This window comes from Ammospiza caudacuta, chromosome 12 (assembly GCF_027887145.1).
Source record: "Ammospiza caudacuta isolate bAmmCau1 chromosome 12, bAmmCau1.pri, whole genome shotgun sequence".
Taxonomy (NCBI): Eukaryota; Metazoa; Chordata; class Aves; order Passeriformes; family Passerellidae; genus Ammospiza; species Ammospiza caudacuta.
The window spans coordinates 8,306,498-8,323,074 of record NC_080604.1 but is presented as its reverse complement, the minus strand read 5'-3'; the positions used below and the strand labels follow the sequence as shown (position 1 = coordinate 8,323,074).

The window sequence follows — 16,577 nt, the reverse complement described above, 5'->3', positions numbered from 1 at the left end:
CAAGGATGGCAGGTGCCATGGGGGATGTGGAGGGTGCCATCCAGGTCACCTCTGGGTACCTGGTCACAGAGGCACACCCACACCCTGCCCAGGAAGGACAGATGCTGCTCTCACACACGGAGAGGAGAGGAGAGGAGAGGAGAGGAGAGGAGAGGAGAGGAGAGGAGAGGAGAGGAGAGGAGAGGAGAGGAGAGGACAGGACTGCTCTGGGCAGGCACCTGCTTTCTCAGAGTTACGGATCCCCAGGAGGAAGATGTTGAGGAACCACTCGAGGGAGTACTGGTACATGGGGTCCACGTTGGACAGGTCTGAGACACAGAAGTAGAGGATTTGCGAGCGGACAGCCACAGGCACATACTGCATGCGGGTGATGTTGATGTCCTTCTCTGTCTGCTCTGCCACTGCCACCTTGATCTGGGAGGACAGAAGCGATGTCATGGTTAGTGAAGTGCTGGCAGGGGATGCACAGCTGCAGGGGGGACAGAACCTTTCATTTCTGACCTGGATCTCTCCTGCCTTCAGCTTGGAGGCCTCCAACACTTTGATGAGCTCCAAGTCATCTACAGGGTTTCCTTCAGAAGTGCTGAGCCTATACAGGATCTGATCTTCTATCACCTTTAGCTCCTGACGCATCTGGGCATTGCTAACAATTAGCTGGTTTCTGTCTTCTTCTAAGTCAGGCCGCTCTGCAGCCACCACTTCTCCCAACAGCTGGTCCTCCAAGCCACTACAACAAAAGCCATGGATGTGAGGGTGGTAGGTGAGGGGGCAACATGCCTGAGTGGCTGGGGACTGCAGAATGAGGCTGAGCAGCATGGGCAACTGATGGGGTAAAAGCAGGTACCTGGGTGAGAGAGTGAAGTTGATGAGGGTGAGCTTTGTGGAGACCTCAGGGCTGTAGTGAGGGTTGGGCAGCTTGGTGGTGATGTACATCTTGAAATCGTCATGGTAGGGGACCACTGTATCCCCCAGCTTCAGCACGGTGCTGCCTTGCTGTTTGAAGGTCTGTACCAGAGAAGGACAAACACAGGAAGGCTGGGATGGCTCCCTCTTGTGAGGGAAGGCATCCTGCTCTGCCCTGGGCTCTGCAGTCAGGAGAGTCAGAAGGCTCTCAGGACAGAGGAGCTCCAAGATTGCCTGTGGGACTAAAGGCCTGTTTCATGGCCCTGCCTCCCAGGCAGAGGTGCCTGCTGGCAGAGCACCAGTGTGTGCAGGAGGCTGTCAGGGTGTTGGAGCCCTGGCCAAGGCATGGGACTCACCCATCCATGTGAGTTCTGCCTGCCCACGGAGACCTACAAACACACCCCACTCCATGGCACCCTGGCCAGCTGGCCCTTACAGCTCAGCCAGGCACCCCCTGCCCCCCTTGGCAAGGGGAGACACCAGACCTCTTTCAGCAGGACAGGCTCAAGGACTGGATCCAGCTCCTCGCCGACGTTCTCCAGCAGGAAGGGCTTCCCAAAGGTAATGGTGTTCTCCAGAGTGGAGAGGAAGTCCCGGTCACTCAGCTTGGCCACCTCCAGGCTGTTTTCTCTCTCCTGGAAGGCAGTAGGGGAGGGTAGGGTTTCTGTGGTGTCCTGCCACCTTCACATCCAGCTCTGGTGCACAGTACACCTCTCACTGGCCTGATTTAGCTCTCTGGGGCAGCAGAAATAACAGCTTGTCTTGCTCAGCTAGACTTTGGCTATTTTGGCAAGTTTATCCTACATCAGCAGGCACTAGAGACAGCTGAATGAGGCAGCAGAAAAGGGGGGCAATAGGGACCATCTCCTTCACAGAACCATATCCTTCTGGAGCCCCTCACTGCTAATTCAGGGCAGAGCCTACAAAGTGAGAGCAGGTGGGTGGGAAAAGCTCTCAGGGAGCAAAGCAGGAGCAGCTGCCTCAGCTTCCTGCCTGATCCTTCAGAAGGGTACAAGAGGTGCTAGTCAGTGTTTTCAGCACTTTGGCAGTAGGGAATGCACTGGGCAGCCAGGTAAAGCCACCCTAATCCTTCTGTGCTAGAAAACTGAAAATCATTATGGAAGATGCTGGTGTTGTTTTGTGAGGTGAAGCCTCCCAGAATGTTAGTGGACACTCATCAGAGTGGGGAATGGGATTTGCTTGCTGCCTTGCTTGCTTATATGAGGGCTCTTCCTGCCCTGTGCTGCATTCCCTGGGAAGGGAAATCCACCTGGGATGAATGTGGGTGTGGAGACTGTCTGGTGCCTGTTGGGCTGGGCTGGCACAGCATGAGGCATTGCAGCTCTAGAGCCCAAAGCCTGAGGTTGCTCTGCACAGCTCCTGGCAGAAAGCTGTTTTCCCTGTCCTGGCAGATCTGGCTTTCCTCCCCACACCTCTTACCAGATTCTTGATCCACTTGTTTGCTTGTCCTTGTGGGTCTATGTAGTGATTCCAGCGCAGGGAGAATCGGGTTATCACCCCGTTCTCCACAGACAGGGCATCGTTGGGTAAACCAGCAATCTGACAGGGTAGAAAAAGCTGTTGGCACACCTGGTAGTGCGCATGGGTGACCAGAGAGAAGCCCTTGCTGCCCTGGCCCCTGAGTGCTCCCAGAGGGTGGACAGGGCATGGTGGTGAAGGTACCTCTGCCAGCAGCCAAGCCCTGGGGTGGGGCTGTGCTGTGGGGTCAGGCTTGGGCAGGCTATGGCCAGAGCTTGGCTCTGGGCCTGGCATTGGTAAAGGACAAGCCTTACAGGGCAAGGTTGATGCTCTTTATGCTGTTGATGCTGTTTATACTGCTGCAGTAATTCCAGTTCTGCAGTGTGGCCATTATCCAGCTGCTTGGTGTGGGGGCCTGCCCCTTTGGTCCAGGGGATCCTGGTGAGTGCTGAGCTGACACTTTTGGACTTTACCTGAGACCCCTTCTACCTCAAGTATTGTTTGGTTTGGGGTTTTTTTTGAGACTTGCCTGCCAGGAGCGGATTTCCACAGGGTCTCCAAGGGTGCTGATGAGGCTTGCATCCTCACTGTGGGGAATGTCATTGTTGGCCAGCTCCTCCATCCACTCCTTGCACAGTGCTGCACGGTAGTCTCCCTGCCATGAGAAACACCATCTCAGCCCTCCTTTAAGTTGTACCCAGCCTATTGTGAGTATCTAAACCCTCCTGTTCCCATTCAAATGGGCCCCGTGCAGCCTCTTGCACAAGTGGACAGAGATCCTGGAGCGATCTTGCACCCCTGTGTCCTATTCCTTTCTCTCTGGCCAGGACAGCAGAGCTGCAAACTGTGTGCTGACCACTGCACACTTACTGTGAAAGGGCCCAGGTAGGCCACAAAGCCAGCTGCAAACAGCACGTCCCCAGAGCTGTTGGTGATTTTGTCATCCAGGCTCTCCACAGTGTCCTGCCAGCGCACCTTCTCATCAGCCAAGCTGTTGATGAGCTGTGGGATAAGATACACATGTGAGAGCTGCTCTGAGGTCTAACCTTGTGTCCTGGACCTGCTGCTCTCTGGGTAATGCTGCAGGTGACCAGAGGTTGGGGTGACCCCTGACATATTCTAAATTCTATTTGGTTTAAGCACTCAATCCTGGGATTACTGGGCAGCTTTCAGAGGTCCTGGAAGATCTATTGTTAGCTGAGGAAGCTGTGCACAGGAGGACAGCAGCTTTTTACATCAGTGCCTGGCTAGCTTAGCTTTCCAGTCCTGTTTGAGCAGCTGGGATCAGGCCAGGTAGCTTCAGCCTAGGATTGTCATGAGCTGCAGGCACAGGGATGTTTTCTCCACTGTGCTGCTTGATCTGGAATTCAGTTGCCTCATATAAGCAGGCAGAAGCTAGCTCTGTCCCTTACCACATCAGCACGGGCCAATCTCTCCACACACAGCTCACACTTCCTCTCCAACTCCTCCTTATTGGCTTTGCAGGCCTCGTACGTGGCTTGCAGGGTGGCAATGCCATCTTCAACCTCCTTCAGGCGTGCCTTGGCTTCGTCAAGGACCGCCTGGGTGGCACGCAGGTCCTCCTCTGCCTCCCGCAAGGCTTTCTGGGGACATGCACAAGGAAACAGTGGGAAGGTGGTCAGGCTCTTCCCCCAAAAGCCAGAGATCTTGAAGCAAGATTTGGTTTTCCATAAAAGCTCTTGCTGATTAGTGCTAGCTACTGATATCTCAATATCTCAGTTAATCCAATCCCTGGATGATGAACGCATTGCAACCTGACCTGTAGAATGTAGTGATTGCCAGCAGCTCCTGCAGAAGGGAGCTGCCAGTACTGTGTTCCTGAACACCAAAGGCAGCTGGCTCACAGTTTCTTACCCGCTTGGGCTCCACGACCTTGGCCACAAAGTGGTACTTGTGCATGGCACGCACCCACTGGCAGATGGAGGTGCAGGCTTTGGACACCTTGGCAATGGCAGCTGGCTGGAACTCCTCATTGTCAATGTAGGGCTGGATGGCCTTGATCACACTGTCTGGAATGTTGTCCTGCAAGGAACGGTGGAAGAGAAGGAGACTCTCCTCAGTCAGATCTCTAGCATGCTCATCACTGATCTCCTAAGGGTTTCCCCCAGAGGCAGCAGCACCCCAGGACCTGACAGGATGATCAAGGCATCAAACTGGAGCAAGAGGAATCAAATAACTGCATGTTGAGGTCTGGGAGACACAACTGTGGGATTGAGTAAATCCTTTCCCAACTCACATGTGGGCTTCCAGGCCAAATACCCTTGGTGCTGCTGAAGAGTGTTGCCCCCAAGGAGCTCAGTTTGTTACTTCTGTGAGAAGATGTCTGTGAGGCAATACCTGATCCCAGTCACAGCTTCCTTCTGCCACTGCTTACCTTATCATAATCATACAGGCTGTTCAGGAACTGCACTGGGTCCTGGAGGAGGGCCCTGCCTGGCTCCCAGTAATCATCCACCTTGGTGCCTATCTTTTCTCCTGCCACCTTTTTGGGCTTTTTTCCATGCATAATGCAGACAGCTTCAATCACAATCTTCACACCAAGGGGAGGCCGCTGCAGGGCTCGTACCTGTAAAACCCAAATGGAAAACGGGGTTAACCTGATTCTCTGCGAAATGGGGGGCTCATCCCTCCCTCAGCTGGGCCAGAGGCACTGGCACCAGAGGCAGGACACTTCAGGGATGCAATACACAGGCAGGAAGGACAGAGGCATTTGAAAGGAAAGCTGGTTATCAGAAAGGGCATGGAACAAACCAAACAGGCTGAAAAAGCCTGCTCTGCTACTCTAATAGGTGTGTCGCTATGGGCTGAATATTTATTGGCAAAGGAGATAAATCTGTATGGTCCTAGGGAGAAGGCTCTACGGAAATGGGACACAGGCAGGCTTTCTCCCTTGTTCTGTGGGCTCTCGTTATTCTTGTACCCCACCACAGCCATGAGCTGGTCTTCAGCACTTGTGGAGGGACTGCTTGAGTCTCCCCTCAATCAGGCACCTAGCAGTGCTGCTGCAGCAGCCTTGGGATGACTGTGGCTGTCAGGACCTCTGAGGATGACTTCTGCTTTTTCTCCTAGTGCTGACCATCCTTGCCATGTTCAGCTGGAGGTATTCTCAGGCCTTCCCACTGGACACTGTCAACAGAGCAGCAGACTTTATGGCAAAGCTGAGGCAGATCTACCCCCATGCAGATACCCTCTGTGAGAAGGACTTTGAGTGGCTCTTTGACTGCCCTGAGACAAAGCAGTTCCTCGAGTGGTTCTGCAGCACAGTGGGTGAGGAGAACGTGCTGAGCCCAGCTGAGGTGGAGGCCTATGAGGCCCGGCTGGCTGCAGGCAAACCCATCCTGGAAGGATGCCTTGGAGGAGGCCCTGCAGATGTTCTGCCAGGTCCTGCAGCTCCTGAGCTCCATAGTGGATGAGGGGCCCTCTCAAGAGGCCCTGCAGTAGGAGCTTCAGGAGCTGAAGCACTACCATGACCTCCAGCTCTGGAGGTACAGGAAGCTGTTGGCTTGGACAAACAAGCTGCAGCAGGAGCAGAAGTATTTGGAGGAGGAGAAGAAAGTGGTGAAGCAGGAGTTGAAGGTGGCTCATATGGACTTGAAAGCAAAGATCTTCAAAACCAAAGCTGTCTTGAGCCAGGTCAGCAAGGCTGCAAAGCAGGCGTCACAGTGTCCCGAGAGCATGGGGATGGACCAGCTGCCAACACTGCTGTGCCAGATGGATCTTGCTCCTTACCTGGAGCAAGAACAACAGGCCACTGATGCATTTGAGAGCTTCATCCAGCAGGTCCTACCCACAGTGTGTTCAGTCTCCAGATGTTTGGGAAGCAAGTGCACAGGGAGAGAGCACCCTGAAGGAAGCTCTGGAGTCTGAGACACAAATGGACTCATACTGTGAAATACCAGAAGAAAGAAGAGGAGCTCCTTATCAAGAATGCCCAAAAACACTGTGTGGGGGAGAACCAGCAAGCTGGGGAAAATTGGTCCAAGGCTCAAAGTCAGAGCTCCTAGTGGAGGGAGGGAATGAGAGAGACATGTTGAGCATGGAGAGTGAGGAGAGAGATGGCAGCCAGGATGTCACAGAGATAAGTGACACCAAGAAAACATGAACGTCAAAAACTCTTGGGACTGATGAAGATGAGCTGCTGGAGGACCAAGACAGCTTCTGGAAGGAACTGAGCCAAATAGAAATAGCTCAAGATGAGCTGCTGGAGGACCAAGACAGCTTCTGGAAGGAACTGAGCCAAATAGAGACAGCTCATACCTGTGCCCGGAGGGAGGTTATAGTCACAGCAGCAAAAGTGGAAGGTGCCCGTGCTGAGCTGGAGTGGGCCCAGAGGACTCTGGAAGCTCTGGAGGATAACCAGGTAGGCCAGTGCCCCCGCTCCTCCCCCATCCCCTGCGGCAGGGTCTGCCTGACCAGTGGAGCCCAGCTGACAGGCTGGAGGGGTGGCAGGGGCAGGCAGCGCCGTGTCACCGGGCTGTGTGTTTGTGTCCCCTGCCCGGCAGGCCGTGCAGGCTGAGCTGCAGAGCCAGGCTGCCGCGCTGCCCCGGCAGCTCCGCGCCCTGCGCTCCGACATCGCGCACGCGCTGGCACAGCGGCTGCCCGCCCTGCTGCGGGCAGAGGCACGCTGCCTCCACCTGCCCATCCTGCACAGGCACCTCAGCCTGCGAGTGGCACGGCTCCAGGACACTGCCACGAGGCAGCAGGAGGCAGCTGCGTGGCTGTTGAGCCAGCAGAGCTGCCTGGAGCTGCTGGAGCTGCAGCTGAAACGGGAGAGAAAGGAGCTGGAGCACAAGGCTGCTTGGCTGGAGAAGACCAAAACTGTCATGAGGGAATCCCAGACCAGGCTGCTGAAGGAGCAGATCTACTTCAGAGGTGCCGAGCCCTCCCAGAAGGCTCATCCACACAAATGGATAGACCCCTAAGACCTCACTGCTGTACGGTAAGGGCCTGGGAGGTCTGAGCTTGAAGAACAAACTGAGTGTGGGGACAGTGGTACAGGAATGGCCGAGACAGGCAGCAGACCCAAGCTACCAGACAGACTAGCAGTGCTCTTCTGCCAGTGCAGAGCCACTGTGACTCCATGGTGGTGTGAAATTCCCCAGATCTGCTTCTTTCTGGCTGGCTTGGACTGATGAAGCAAAGTATGGGCTTGGAAAATGGGATGAGTACAGAGAACAGAAGTTTTTTCTAGATTATTAAGGTAGAGAGTGTAGAGGCAAGTTCTCAGCCATGGAGAAGGGGTACTGGGCCACAAGAAACCACAGGCTGCTTAGAGCAAAACCTTCCTCTGACTAGGTGTCCTGCATTGACTGGGTCTTCTCAGTCTTCCCCACACAGTTTTGGAGCAGCCGGCGCTGGTGTCTGCCAAAAAGAAATCACACACTGGCTCTTGAGCCAGCCTGCTCCTTTATGGAGCTCTTCCCAGAGCTCCACAACATGGGATGCTCACCAGGAGAGGGTGTCTTCTCATTGTTGAAACACATCAGCTTGCATCCCAGCCTTACAGTGCACAGCAACCTCAGAGCCCTGTTCTTGCCCAGTACTGGTGCTGCACTCACAGCTCTGGCTGGCTGTCCCCTCTCACAGGCTCTGGGACATGCTGATGGGGAAGGATCAGAAGAAGCAGCAGCTCTTCCGCAGCTATGCGGCCTTGGCAGCCAAATGCTCCCAGCTGGTTCAGGACAAGAGGGCACTGGAAGCCCAGCTGGAAGCTCCTCTGCCCCAGGTGTCTGCCCTGGAGTCCTCCATGGAAGTGCTCTACCACCAGCTGTACAGCAGCTCCAACCAGCTGCAGCTCTCCTCGCTGGTAAGGCAGCACTGCCCCTCCCCTGGGCCCTGCTGGGTGGCAGGGCCAACACTGGGGACCCCCTGCCATCCTCCCTGGGTGCAGGGGGGACACCTGGCTGCCTCTCAGCCACAGAGGGAGGGGAGCTGGGCGTGATCCTTGTCTTGTCCCAGAAACATCCAGTGAGGCAGCGCATGGCTATGGGGTAAAGGTGATTCTCACTGTGTCTCGCATGTGCTGTTCAGTTTTGAGATTGGGGTGCCTTAGCCAAGGTGTCCCAGTAAGCCACCTCTGCCCCTTAGACTGAGAGGGTGTGGAGGCCAGAGCTGGGTGGGTAGTTTGTTTCTGGGGGGCTGAGCTGTTCCACAGGTATTAGGAAAATCCCCTTATTTCTCCATATTCACATGAGTTTGGGCTCTGTCCCTCAGGAGATCTCTGAGCTGATGGAGCAGTTGATCATCGTGGAGGATGACCTCTACCAAAAGCTGGCAGACCTCCTGAGCGACTTGGGGGTGAAGCGCAGGTCTCTGGAGAGCCCCATGCTGCAGGCAGAGCACAGCCTTTATGTGCATTTTTACTGCAATGGGGACAGGCTGAGGCAGGAGGTGGAGGAGGGGGAGAAGCAGGCATCAGCCTCCTCCAAGGGACCCCCGAGGGAGCTGCCCTGTGGAAAGGAGTACGTCCAAGGGATCCTTGCTCCCTGCCACAGTAGTGGTGTCCTCTTTTGGCTGGGCTGGGTCCTTAATTCTGGACTGGGAGAGAACTCTTGTGGTCTCTGCTCTGGTGTCATGACCTGGCAGCTGGATTTAAAAGAAACTAGGAGCTTAATCCTTAAATACAGAGTTTCTGGGGGCTGGTTTAGATGACCTGTAAGAAAGTGATGCATCTTATGGCATTGGAAGCTTTGGATAGACAAGACACTTCTTGTGCCAGCTCTACAAGAGGATGGGTGCTGGGGGCAAGTGGACCAACATTGTCTGTGTCTTTCCCTACTTTCTGAGGAAAGGGGTTTTGTGTGTTTTTGGGAGAATAAAAAGGTCTGTTACTCTCAACTGCAGAGCAATAAGCCTGTACCTGTGTGGTGAAATCTGTACTTACTGAGTGTGCTGTCTTGGCTGTGATGCTTGCAGGTTCAGAATCACCCTTCCTTCTCTCACTAGCCTATTTCAAGCCAGTATTCCCTGAATTCAGCCTGCTCCCTCTTCTTTGCCTGTGGTGGATCCCTTTTCAAAGAACCTGCAGGTTCAGGGTGCTGCCAGCTCTCTGTCCCTGTGTTGCACAGCCAGTACTTGGGGTTGCTTGGTGGCACCTACCCTTGTGGACAGGCATGTGGGGTGAGCTCTCCTCCACAGCCTCTCCAGGACATGCTAGAAACACACAGGGGCCACTCGCTGCCTTTCTGCCCTTCTCTGCATCTGAAGGAGTGAAGGTGAGGAGCTGCATGGGCAGCTGCCCAGGGTGAGCCCAGGGGGATGGATGGATGGAGGAAAAGGCTGGGGATGTTGCAAGCCTATTGAAAGGGAATTACTGCAAAGGAGATGCTGTCATTGACCAGACCCGGCTCTGCCACCCTCTCCCTTGATACAGTTACCTCTGTAACATCATTTCTGTTGAGGTTCTTCAGGCTGGCAAGAGCAGCATCCAGGGCTGGGAGGGCTTCAGCCAAGTCCTTCTGAGCATCATCTGCAATGGCTTGGGCTTTCTGAGCTTTCTCATTGGCCTTTGCCTCCTCAGCCTGCACAGCAATTCTTGTCTTTTCAGCCACAGCTGTGTCCACCTGCAACAGAGACAGCCTCAGGAGCATGCTGGAGGCAGAGCTTGGCTTGGCACTGCTAGGAAAGGATCACAGCTGTCCTGGCAGCTTGTGTGTCTTCTTCCAGCAGACCTCAGGAACCTAACTGCTGCAGGGGATGCCCTTCCTGCATCATACTGGGAGAAGGTTTTTGTCAGCTTGTATAAACCATCCACGAGCTCCAGCTCTGGCTGTGCCTGAAGTGATGTTAGTCTTGCAGGAATTAGCTGCTCTGCCCATTTTCCTATTGGCACAAGTAGAGGATGCATAGGGTTGCAAATTTGTAGGGAGATGGAGGAATAGGAAGAGATGCTTAGGGATTTGTTTCTAAAACTACCACTTCTGCATACCCCAAGGGTTAAAACTCTACCAAGAGGCATAAAGGAATTGTGGAATACAGCCAAATCCTTATCTGCTGTGTGGAAGAAGGGAATTGAGGTGATTGCAGAGTCTTTCCACTCTGCATGCAGAGCTGTGTTATGTTAGTGTCCCTGTTTCCTGTCCCAGTGTGGCCACCCCACAGCAGGAGACAGGCAGGAGGAACACAAGGAGAGAAGGCAGTGACAACAACACAGAACAGTTCCCTCTTCTGAAGTGGCATGAGTGGCTGTGTGATGGTCCTTGAGGTCTGAGGGACACGCTGCAGCTGGATCAGCTCCCTGGGGATGGGATGTGGAGGAATGATCCTGTTCAACAATAAGTCTTGCTTAGAGCTGCTCAGGCCCCCTCAGGATTGTGTTAGTGTTGCTAGACTGTGCTTGCAAGGGTCTAGGCTGACCCTGGGTGGTGCTTTCAGACAGGAGCACAGGAGCCATTGCTTCTGCAACAACTGGTGCTCACCAGCAGCAGAGCAGGACTCCAGCAGGAGGCAGTTTGTGCTGGCACTGCAGCTCTGCACAAATATCTGCCGTGCCAGTCTGAGGCGTTTTTACCTCTGGACAAGCAGGATTTTGCACAATCCCTGTCAGGCCCCTCCAGCCTGTGTCCAGTCTGAGCAGAGTCAGCGCAGGCTGCCTGCAGCAGTACCTTTATCTGTTCGATGGTTGCCTCGGTGTCCTTGGCTGCCTGAGCCAGGAGAGGGCGGGAGGACTCCAGCTCCTCCTGCATCTTGGCTACATCCTCTGCTGTTCGCAGGAGCTGTGGGAGCAAAGCAGAGCTCAGAGCAGGGGCAGCAGCCATGGAAAGCCCTAGGAAAGGGCTGTGCTGCTCTGGAGGGTGCTCCCTGCCATATGTTGGGCTGTGCAAAGCACAGGTCTTGCCCTGGCTCCTGCTTAAGCAACAATCTGACACTGGTGTGCTTACAACCAGCAGTGCCTGATGCTGCCTGCACATGTTAGGCATTACTTCATAAAGCTTGTGGCAATGAAGCAGCAGAACAATGTTTCTGTTAGAGGGCTTTCAATTACAAGGTTAATAAGGAACATACTGAGAGCTGAGCTACACAGAGGTCTGTGGTCCCCAAAGACTGGGGATCACTATTGTTTAGAGCTGTTACAGACTCAGACCTTCAGAAAGCCTGGCCCTGGCAGAAGGCATAGTTCCCCCTTGCTTTAGCCTGAGTTTTTTCCTGTTACACAGGACATATGTGGGACATCTTACTGCATCTCTGCAGTGGTAAATACACTGCTCAGAGGGTGTAAGGGGTGGCCCCAAAACCTTCCTGGGTATGAAGGACAAACCTTGTCTAGGCCACTTTGCATCCTGTTCTTGGCTGTCTTCAGTTCCTGTTGCTTCTTTCCAATGAGGGAACTGAAGATGCTGAGGAACTCCAGGTAGCTTTTGGGAGTGATATAATTGTGTCTGCCCAATTCTGCTAAGAACAACTGGCACTTCTTTGCCACACTCTGGTGGATTGCTACACATACTTGAATCTACAAGGAGAAAGGAAAGAAACAAGGAAAGGAAAGGAAAGGAAACAAAGGAAAGAAACATTCAGTACTGAACATATGAAAGGCAAATCTATGTGATGCCCAGAGAGCACAAAAGGGGCTTATGAAGAACCAAACCATACAGTCAGAGCAGAGCTCATGTGTGTGGTGGGGCTTTAGTGCCACAGAGGGCTGACAAATGGCCAAACCTGTTTCAAAACATACAAAAGCTATGCAGCTCTGCATTTGAATGATCCTGCCATGGAACATTTCTGCTGCAGGGTAGGACTATTCTGAAGGTGAGCCCTGCACCCATTGCCTTGGTGCATGCAGAGACACAGCACACTGAACTCGTGGGAGCAGAGTATTCTCACATGTGGCACGTACCATCCCGGTGGTATCCTCATTGCCGCTGCCAAGCAGTGGGAGCTCGTTCAGGAAGGAGGAGGCCACGCTCTGCAGGGCTTCAGCAGGCCACTCATTGAACCAGTCAATGGTGCAGCAGTTCACCAGGGAGGGGAACTGCCTCAAGCGTGCACGGAACACTTCTCCGATGGGGCTGAGGGCAAGGCGTGCAGAGAAGATGTGTTACAGCTAGCTCTGCATACAGGACAAAAGATCTTTCCTTCCACAGAACCACCCTGATACTTTGTGGAGCAAGAGGGACAGGAATACACCCAGGGAAGGAGGGAAAAGGGGAATGACAGTTCAGGCAGTGAGCTGTGTGCCCAAAGGTGCATGTCTGAGCTCATTCCTTGGCTCGGGATATTCTGGAAGTATTACAATCGTAATAGGGTGATGTTTTATGGGTGCCTCTCTAAGGACAAACCTAAGGGATAAAAAAATAAATGTGTTCTGAAGTTTATTTCAAGCAGGTGTGTGCAAAGATCACATCACCAAACCATAACCATGGCCCTGATTTTTCTACTTGTTCTTGCACTGAGAATGCCCTGTACCTTCTGGTATCCCTCTGGCAGGGGAGCAAGCTGATTATGGACTATGCATTGGATTAATGAGTAAACATGGGGCAACTGAGCCCCAAATTCAATGGTGCAGAGAGGAGGAGACACCTTGTGTTTCACCTGAATCAAACATAATCATACTCTTGAAAAATTCAAATTTCATCTTGGACCAGCAAAGTGTAAAAAAAATAAAATAAATTCTAGTCCTAGGGGAAGGTGTTATGCAAACCATATTCCTATTCTTCCTCCTTCTCCAAAGGCTGGGGCTTGGAAATAAAGATCCCATTACACAGTGATAAAAGGCAAAGGATAAAGAGGGAATAATTAGCATTCAAAGCATGGAGGTTAGGCTGAAGTGTACCTCATGCACAGGACCAGGTGGATATTGCTGCGGACCCGTGCTACGTATGCAGCCATCAAATTGGCTTTGGTGGGCTGCTGGCCCAGGTCTCGAACAATGGGCTTCATAGCTGTCATGATCTGGTCTTCTTCCTCAGGACTATAAATATTGGGAATGTCACCAGAGTTGAGCAAGTTGTTGATGTCTTCCAGGAAGGATTCATTTTTAATCTAAGTAGATGGTAAAAGAAAAAAAAAAGGCAGTTTCTTAAGTCAGAAGACACTCATGTCTCACATGCCATGAAGATAATTTTTGCATAAATACAGCTCTCAGCCTCAGTTATAAGAAACAATTTTTGTGATGACTTGGCTTCAGAAAGGCACACTGATTCTTGTCCAGCACTTCCAATTAAACAGCCATATTTCAGCCATATCAGGGGTGGGAGGCTGTGTTTGAGAAAAACCATCATTCTGCCCATTCCCTGTCTCCTTACAGACAAACTGAGCTCAGGCTCTTTTTCCCTGCCTCTGCAGCCAGACCCCAGACACCTTGCTTGCTCCAGGTCTTCATTCCTCCAGCACAGAGCACTTAATTATTAGAATAAAGCTTATCAATGTGGGAGACAGAGTAATTGTAGGGATGTGTCACAGGCTGTGGGACGATCTCCCTCCAGTGCTACATTCACCTCTCCACCTTTGCTACATCAGAAATACACAGCATCCATTTCCTTGACTAAATGCATCCTCCTGGGCCCCTTTGCTCCCACATATGCTTCTCACTGCAGGGAAAAGGCTGCAAGAACAAGTAGCATTTGACTGATGCTCATCTCACTGCTTAGGGCTCTGCCACAAGGGAATGGTTCCTATGATAATGAAGGCAGTAAAAAAGCCTATGGGGAACATAACTGTGATTCCAGAAGTGGAAATTGGCCTACTCATTAGCAAGTTACAGTTTACAGCCAGCATTATCCTGTGGAACCAGCAGGCGTAAGGTTCTAAATCTACTCTCTTTTTGAAAAGGGAAAGAATCATTTAACTTAGGACTTCTAACATCAGTGGCCAGTCGTGCTTAGTTTCAGACAGCTGAAATCTATGTGCCTACTAAACCATTGGATGGAGCTGAAGGAAGCTTCCTTGAGCAAGAGAAGACTCCACCCACTCACACACAGCTCTACAGACCCTCTAGCAATAAATGCACCACCTCTAGTTTCCCTGGGGCTATTTTATAAGCTGATGAATATGGGCTACTGAAGAAATACAAGTTGTGTCCATTTTTTTCAAGTTCCTTAATACCACGTAGGGGAATTTATTGAGCTTAGAGATGTGTGTTCTGATTCCTTTTGAGATGGAATCCACCATGCTAATAGTCTGTACCTGTGTGTCTACAAAGAGGAAGGTCTTGGGTAGACTTTCAAGGCCTGCCTTCATCAAAATCTTCCTCACATCATCTCGCCATTCGGTCATGCCATAATTTTTAGACAGTTCAATTTGGAAACATTCATTTTCTGCCCTAATGGAAAGAGAAGCCTGTGGAGTTACATCAAATTAAAACATTCTCTTCTGTCAATTCCCAGTATGTCTTGTGGACTCAGGGTGAAAGGACTCAAGCAAGTTGTTCTCCTACAGTGAGTCCTGAGCACACGCTTGTCCTTGTGCACCAAGGACAGCCACCAACCCAGGAGCATGTTTTACACAAGGCAGAGATACCTGAGCTAGCCAAAAACCCAGTGCAGACATGCACGTTAACTGAGTCCTAGCTCTTGACTCATTTGAGGAGTCAGCAGCCAGAAAAACATGTAACTGGCATGGGAAGGGCAGAAAAAGAGATTCTCTGAAGGCAACCCCAATGGAGCTGCTCCCCATTCCATGCATAGGTGGGAGTGCATTACTTACATGTGAGATGCCAGTCTGGTGAGAGACTGTCTCCCACTCCCCCCAACCCCCAGGAGCAGGGCATTCCCCGGAGCCTGCCGCAGGATACGGCTGATGCGGCAGACGTGCTGAATGGCATCCATGAACAGCACCAGCTTCAGCTCTGGGTTGTGGCTCTGATTGTACTCCTCCAGGTAGTCCTCAATGACCACCTTCAGCTGTGGGCAGAAACACTCAGTTGTGGCTATCAGATAAAAGCAATTGTGTGTGTTTGGGGGGGTTACTGTCTGCTGGCACAGCCAGGAGTAGGGGAGGGCAGAGCCTGGGGCTTAACAGAGTCTGGGAGCAGCTCTTCTCTGGGCTCCTAAGGAACTGCCATTGGATGTGCTGAATTTAGTTAGTAGTGGTGGCAGCAGCTGCTCAATGGTGACCTTAAACTAACTCAGGCAAGTGACTACAGTGTGCTGTTCCCAACTGTGCTGTTTGCCTCGAGAAACAGCAGGGTGTAGTTCAAAATAAAAGAGCTTATGGCTGCCTGATCCATACTGCTCCAGGGCCTCCCTCTGGGTTAGTTTCCTTGCTCTATAGCTGACCACTGCCTCCTGCTGAATTCTGTAGTTAGGATTCTGGCTGGAAAGTACAGGTGCTGGGGAAGAAAACAACACAGGCTGTAGATGAGTAGAGGAGCACAATCCTCTCCCAGTCCAGCCATCACATGGAATAGCTGCAGGAGCAGTTTCTCTTGCCCTTCCCAGGGTCCCCTCAACAGCACCCTCAGGCCAGAGAAGGAGATGAAGCATGAAGACATCTGGGATTGGATCCTACCCCCTCAGCAATCTCCCTGTGAAGCTGGGAAAGTAACACCAGCTGGAATTTATACAGTGCTGAGATCCCTGCCTAGATGCCAAAGTCCCGTGTGCATCAGTGGGGACTGTGCAGCTGTCTCTATGTCTGGCTGTCCCAGCTGTGCTCACCTCAGTGGGGGCCAGACCTACCTACTTTGCAAAAGGGGTTGGAAAGCTCAGTTAATTACCAGCCCTTGTCACACAGCTATCACAAGAGGAGAGACAACAGAATAATCATCTGTTTCTGATAATGAGTGCAAAACGCACCACTCATTGCCTTTGCTTAATTACCACTATCCAAGTACTCCCAGTATCTTCTCCAACAGGGAATCTGGCAGTAACATTAATTACTTGTAAAGGTCAATTGTGAAGTCTTTAATGGTGAAAGTAGTATTGTTTGGGGGTAATGTGCCATTTCTTTCCAGCAAATTTCACTTTTCAGTCCCAAGTGTGACTCATTTGGGAAATTTGGCATAGCAGGCTGCCTCCAGGATTGCAATGCAGAGACAGCTTGTTCCACCTCAACTGCCCATCATAACTAATTCAGCCACTATTCATATATGTGGTAGGATTCCACAGGAGACCCCTAGGATGGTTTGTAGTTTCAGATACCTCTAATTAAAGCACCACTATTGTTACTATTACTGTTTTCCTTTGTTTGTAGAAGACTGGGAAGATGTGAATGTAGTTCCCAACGTGATTCCCAGGGTC

General features: G+C 52.0%; 1 protein-coding gene across 1 annotated transcript in view; it reads right to left on the bottom strand.

Moving 5' to 3' along the window:
• Positions 1-16,577, bottom strand: part of DNAH1 (dynein axonemal heavy chain 1) — a 68,274-nt gene that overhangs the window by 6,389 nt on the left and 45,308 nt on the right. Inside the window, exons 48-64 of the mRNA XM_058812670.1 lie at positions 15,043-15,239; positions 14,524-14,659; positions 13,172-13,380; positions 12,236-12,407; positions 11,660-11,851; positions 11,007-11,117; positions 9,780-9,965; positions 4,778-4,969; positions 4,258-4,425; positions 3,795-3,986; positions 3,253-3,384; positions 2,912-3,037; positions 2,344-2,463; positions 1,389-1,538; positions 845-1,005; positions 502-727; positions 219-414 (exon numbers count right to left, since the gene is read on the bottom strand). Of these exons, the coding sequence (XP_058668653.1) occupies positions 219-414; positions 502-727; positions 845-1,005; positions 1,389-1,538; positions 2,344-2,463; positions 2,912-3,037; positions 3,253-3,384; positions 3,795-3,986; positions 4,258-4,425; positions 4,778-4,969; positions 9,780-9,965; positions 11,007-11,117; positions 11,660-11,851; positions 12,236-12,407; positions 13,172-13,380; positions 14,524-14,659; positions 15,043-15,239 (2,866 nt within the window). The remainder of the gene's footprint in view (positions 1-218; positions 415-501; positions 728-844; positions 1,006-1,388; positions 1,539-2,343; positions 2,464-2,911; positions 3,038-3,252; positions 3,385-3,794; positions 3,987-4,257; positions 4,426-4,777; positions 4,970-9,779; positions 9,966-11,006; positions 11,118-11,659; positions 11,852-12,235; positions 12,408-13,171; positions 13,381-14,523; positions 14,660-15,042; positions 15,240-16,577) is intronic.